This window comes from Pinus tabuliformis, chromosome 9 (genome assembly GCF_031772625.1).
Source record: "Pinus tabuliformis cultivar Carrire ecotype Pingquan chromosome 9, CPIR1, whole genome shotgun sequence".
Lineage (NCBI taxonomy): Eukaryota > Viridiplantae > Streptophyta > Pinopsida > Pinales > Pinaceae > Pinus > Pinus tabuliformis.
This window is the reverse complement of record NC_142307.1, coordinates 1,200,722,803-1,200,728,705: the sequence shown is the minus strand read 5'-3', so window position 1 is coordinate 1,200,728,705 and position 5,903 is coordinate 1,200,722,803. Positions and strand designations below refer to the sequence as shown.

Here is a 5,903-nt window from a genome sequence, read left to right as displayed (position 1 = left end):
TCACTGTGGAGGAGCAAAAGGGGGCTGTTGGGAAGTGGATGACTGCCCCTGACTGATTTCTACTATTGACCAGCTGCCCATATCTTGCTGTAAACCAGCCTTAGAAAGCTGGTCTGCTTCCTCGTTTTTGTCCCTGTAGATGTGGCAAATGGTAAAACTGTTAAAAGATGACTTTAAAAACATAATTTCTTCTACAAGAGTCTTCAGAATCTGGTTTTGACATGATGCATTCCCATTAACCCATTTTATGACATTCAGAGAGTCTCCGAAGATTTGAATTGTGAAGATATTTCTTTGAAGTAACCAGCAAAGGAGAAGGCGCAAGGCAGACAGCTCAGCATAATTGTTTGTACCAGGTCCTAGCCCTACAGATGCTTTTAAAGAGTGATCAGGATTCAAGTGAATGCACAGGCCTGCTCCAGCCTTGTTATTCTGGGATGCCCCGTCAAAATAGGCCCAAGGAATGCCCTCCAAGATAGTAACAGGCTTTTGATTCTTTTGAGGATTTTTAGCTTCAGGGATCGGAATGGCAGAGTATATGGCAGCACAATTGATAGCTATGGCGGATGTGGGAGTGTCCTTGTCTTGAAACAAGCTTTTGTTTCTTGCTAACCATACACCCAAAAAGAAAACAAGGGGCAGATTTCTCATGTTTCCCTCCGGATAGTTTTGCCACCATTTCCTCCAAGCTTCTTCCAAAGGATCAAGTCCCCACTGTACCTTTACCTTAAGCAAGCAGGTTACCTCCTCCCAAATTTTTTGAGAGACTACACAGGCTGTAAAGAGATGGCTGATTGATTCCTCTTCAGACTTGCATAAAGGGCACCTCCCAGGCCCAACTAAGTATCTGGCTTGTAGAATGTCCCAAGTTGGGACCTTTCTTTTTAGTATGCACCATAGGAAAATCCTGGCCTTAGCTGGGCATTTTAATTTCCATATGTTTTTCGCCCACCAATCTGGTATTCCCCAACCTTTCTTTTTCATTAAGAAGGTATATCCATCTTTTGGGGAATATTCACCTGTTTTTCCTTGCGCCCAAATCAAACGATCAGGTTCGTCTTTAAGCCTGACATTTGAACGATGCAGTTCTTGGATGTAAGAAACCCATTCGTTCTTCCATCTGATATTTATTCCTAAGTCTTCATCATTCTTCCAAGCCTGGCCCCATATGGTAGAGTGGCCTACTTTCTCCACCTGATTTAGAGTTGTAATTCCTTTACTATCAAGATGTCTGAGAAAGCCAGGTGACAAGGCAAGAGCTTCATTACAACCTACCCAAGGGTCCCTGCCAATTCTAATATGTCTTCCATCTCCCACTTTCCATGCCAAACCTTGTTCAATCACAGAGAAAGCCTCCACCGTGGCCTTCCAGATGACTGAGATATTCTTCTTTTTCTTATCTTGGCTCCGAATCCAATCTTCCAAAGGAACTGGATCAATGTACTTCCTTTTAACCACCCTTGTCCAAAGATTCTCCATCGAGATTAATCTCCAGCCTGATTTAGCTGCCAGGGAAAGACTGAATTCAGGGAGCCTTTTTATTCCCCATCCTCCCCAATCTTTTGGTCTGGCCACCTTATCCCATGCCACCCAGGGTAAGACAGAGGATTCTTTTGATCCAGCCCATAGAAATCTGCAGCAGATTCTTCTGATTTTCTCCATCACTCCTTTGGGGACCCAGGTTAAAGCTGCCCAGTATACTGGAATGGCTAACAAAACAGATTTGATGAGGGTCAATCTGCCAGCTCTGGAGAGCCACTTAAAACTCCAATGTGAAATTCTGGCTTCTAGCTTTGCTATGAGCCAGTTCCAATCCTCTTTCTTATAAGCTGTCGGCTTTAGCCAAAACCCCAGATATTTGAAAGGGGAGTCCAGTGGTTGATGGTGGAAGGGAAAAAGATTAGCCATCATGGATCTTTCTCTTCTGTCAAAATCTGCCACACAAACTTGAGATTTTCTAGAGTTTATCTGCATTCCAGTAGCTTTCAGAAATAGATCAAAAATGTATTTTAACTCCTTAAGTTCATTATAAGATCCATTAGTGAAAATCAATATATCATCGACAAAAAGCAGGTGAGTGATAAAAAGATTAATTGCTACCTCTATACCTTTTACCTTCTCCTCTCTTCTAGCTTTGTGAATCAATCTGCTTAGCCCTTCTGCCACTAGAAGAAACAAGAGAGGGGATAAAGGACAGCCTTGCCTGAGGCCTCTTTGGCTATTGAAAAAAGGGGAGGCTACTCCATTGATCAGAACAACAAAACTGACATTTGTGATACAGCCCATTATCCAGCTGATAAAAGAATAGTTGAAGCCCAAATGAGTAAGCAACATCCGGAGATAGAGCCAGTTTATTCGGTCATATGCTTTGGAGAGATCTATTTTGAGTACCGCTCCCTTCTTTTTCTTTTGTCTGACACTGTGGATTACCTCCTGGGCTACTCCAATGGCTTCATGAATTTGTCTTCCATCCAAAAAACCAAAGTGTTCCATTGAGATGTTTCTTGACAGTATAGGAACAATTCTGATAGCTATCACCTTAGCAATGATTTTATAAATACAATTACACAAGGAGATCGATCTGAAATCTTCAAAGCTCTCCGGATCATCCTTCTTTGGTATGAGAGCAATAAAAGTTGAATTAAAAGGCCTGTAGACTTCTCCTTTCTGTCTTGATTCTTCTACTACATCAGTAATTTCAGAGCCTATTTGGTCAAAGAAGGAGAGAAAGAGTTCAATAGTCCAGCCATCAGGTCCTGGACTTTTGTCTTTGGCCATATGTTTCATAGCAGCTTCAACCTCCTCCTTGGAAACAGGGATTGATAGCTCTTCTGCTTCTTCCTCCTCAATGAATCTTGGGAAACATTGAGTTGTTCTAATGACTTCTGCTATGGTGGCCTCTCCCGGATCTGAGAAAATTTTCTGGAAGTGTCTTTGTCCTAAACCAGAGAGATCTGAAAAAGAACTGGCCTCCCTTCCTTCTTCATCTTTAAGGCTCCAAATGGTATTTGCAGATTTTCTTCCTTTTGCATAGTTATGAAAAAAACTAGTATTTTCATCTCCTGATTTAAGCCATATTGCCCTACTCTTAAGCCTCCATTCTTCTTCCTTGTCCAAGAGGATTTGATTTTGAAGCTTCTCCAGATGAAGTATTCTGTCCTTTGAAGCCTGCGAGATATATCCATCTTCCTCAGTGCTCTCCAATTTCTTCAACTCCTCCCTGATTCTAAACAGCTCTTCATTTTGTTTCAGTTTCTTGTCCTTTGCCCAGGATATAGTCACTTTCTTCAATCTTTTGAGATTCTCCATGAACATGAAGCTTTTGTCCTCTCTTGCATTTCTGTCCGGATGGATCCATGTTTCCTTAAAGAGATTATTGAAAGATGGATCTTGAAGCCATGAGGAATTGAATTTAAAGGGGGCTGGAGGTTTAGGGGGAGGGAAAGAGAGATCCAGAAAAATAGGGAAGTGATCTGAGTTTCCTATCTCCTCAACCCACTACCTGAGTATAGGAGCTTTAGAGATTAGGTCCTCAGATAGAAGAAAACGATCTAATCTTTTGGCGATCCGATCCTCCCCTGCTCTTCTGTTCCTCCAGGTTGGCTTGAGTTTGATCGGGGAAGGATCTATGAGGTTGTTTTCCAAGAGTAGATTGAGGAAAAAATCCGACAGAGGGTCTTCCCTAGCTGATGGACCCCATGCCTCTGCTCTGCCTATAGAGAAGTTTAGATCACCCCCCACAATCGACAAAGAAGACTTCATCAAAGATTTTGTCATCAAATCATCCCAGAAAATCTCCCTTCCTTGACAAGGGCCATAAATGTTTACAATTGAAATGGGGTGGGAGAAATCAGGGGAAATAACCTCCATGCCCATAACTTGCTTCATCCCCCATTGATTAATGACCTTTATTCGTCCTTCTTTAATCCCAATTGCTAGACCCCCCGAGTGGCCTGATGAATCTATTGCGGAAAAGGTCCATCCTGGCAGGAGAGCCTTTAGCATTGTTTCTACCTCAGTAGCTTTCCCCAACGTTTCTTGCAGAAAAAGAATGTCAGCTTTTGAATTAAGGATCCAATCTCTCAGGGCCAATTTTTTAGGTTTACTGGCCAAACCTCTACAGTTCCAGGATGACATAATCATTTGATAACAGAATCAGGGGTCTGCACTGCTCTAAGAACCCCGGGGATAGAGTATTGTTTTCCATCAGCTACGTCCAACTTGGCTTTAAGTTTTGCCTTAGAAAGGTCTGATTTTCTACCTCTCTTGTTTTTGGCATAACCCTGAGAGGTCGACTGTCCTAAGCCTCCAATAACATCCGACAGCCCAGACTTTCCTCCCATAGATCTAAGGTTATAGGGGCACGGGGTGTGAGGAACTGGGGGAGCAAGAGGGGGCCACATATCTTCACAATTCAAATCAAGAGACGGCATGGCAGCCGAAATAGAGTCTACATCAGGAGAGGTCTTTGCAGGAACCATGTTCTCGTTTATGCCTATGTTATGAGAGGGATTGTTTGAAGGCGAAACATGCATAGAAACTGAATCATGCTTAGGAATTTTAAGAGAAGAAAGAGGGGGGCCTGAGCACATACCCTTTTCAGGATCGCTGAGAGGATTTTGTTCCGCGGATGCGACCTTTGCGTTCTCCTCCTCTGCTTCTGCCGAATGTGATTCAGGGATTAGTGCCGCCTCTTGGATATGGGGGTCTTCAGACACTGGCTCTTTCAGAGTCTCCTTAATCTCCATTTCTTCTGTTGCCTGCTTCGCCATGTCTTCTTTCTCCTAAGGAGCTTGAGTGTGATTGAAAACTGGTTCTCTGAAAATTGAGGTCCTCCGAAAACGTCTCCTTCTCCTGAACAGCGGACAATCCTTTGCAAGGTGCCCATACTCATGACAGTGGTGGCACCTAAAGGGCAAGTGCTCGTAATCCAAAATCTGTTCAAACACATAATATTTGTATTGTAAATTGATTTTTTGGGCCAGTCCTCTGCTCAGATTGAGGCTTACCAGAATGCGGGCCATCGCTCTGTTCTTCGTCTCTAGAAATGACATATCTGCTTCCAAGAAGGATCCCAGTCTATTCCCGATGGCTTTGAACACAGCTTCTGTCCATAGAAACGAGGGGAGACTCGGGGCTCTCACCCATACCAGAAACACATCAATTTTCTCTTTTATAGCATCAAAAAGGGGGTTCCATTTTTTCAACAGAACCGGAATGTTCCTTATATTCCAGTTTCGTTCAAGCACCCACTTTGCCACCTCCTTATCCTCGAACCGGAATTTGAACCACCCTTTCGCTAAGCATTGAGCCTTGAACCGAAGAGGTCTGTCAGAGACGAAACGATGTTCACCCCAAGCTTGAAGAAAATCCGACGAAAGTTTCTTACCCCTCACCCTTCCGACTAGGGTGCATTCTGCAACTGCTAGGGTTTCTTCTATAGAGACCTCCATACCTAGGACTAAGTTCCCTTCAATCTCCTGAGATCCAATTGGCCTTTGGGGCTTTCTTTTCGCCCATTTTTTCCTTAACTCTTCTGCAGAGGTCCTAGTTTCCCCGCGACCATCGGTCCATTCAGGTTCCTCCTGTGTCGTATCCGCAGGGAAATCTACCTCCGGCTGTGCCTGAACATGAGCAGAGAAGACGGGATCGGGGGTCCCTGAAAAAAGATGACCAACCGTCGCACCATCGAGACCTCCCCGCTCTCCCGCTAAGCTATCAGATTGGCTTACGAAACCTCCTGCAGAGCTTTCTTTTGGAAAAGCGGATTCTCTTTGCAGAGAAACCCTAGAGAGCGGAGGAAACCCTCCAGAACCCCTTGTTATGCTGAAGCCTGAAGAGAGCCCCAAATTTGCAATGTCTTCAAAACCCTTTGATGGAAAATTCTGGCTTGTTACTGATTT

General features: G+C 43.8%; 1 protein-coding gene across 1 annotated transcript; it reads right to left on the bottom strand.

Annotated features, from left to right (window-relative positions):
* Window positions 1-3,309, bottom strand: LOC149152848 (uncharacterized). Its single transcript, XM_089443618.1, has one exon. It carries the CDS (start codon window positions 3,307-3,309, stop codon window positions 1-3), a length of 3,309 nt encoding a protein of 1,102 aa, XP_089299744.1.
* Between the last annotated feature and the right edge of the window lie 2,594 nt (window positions 3,310-5,903).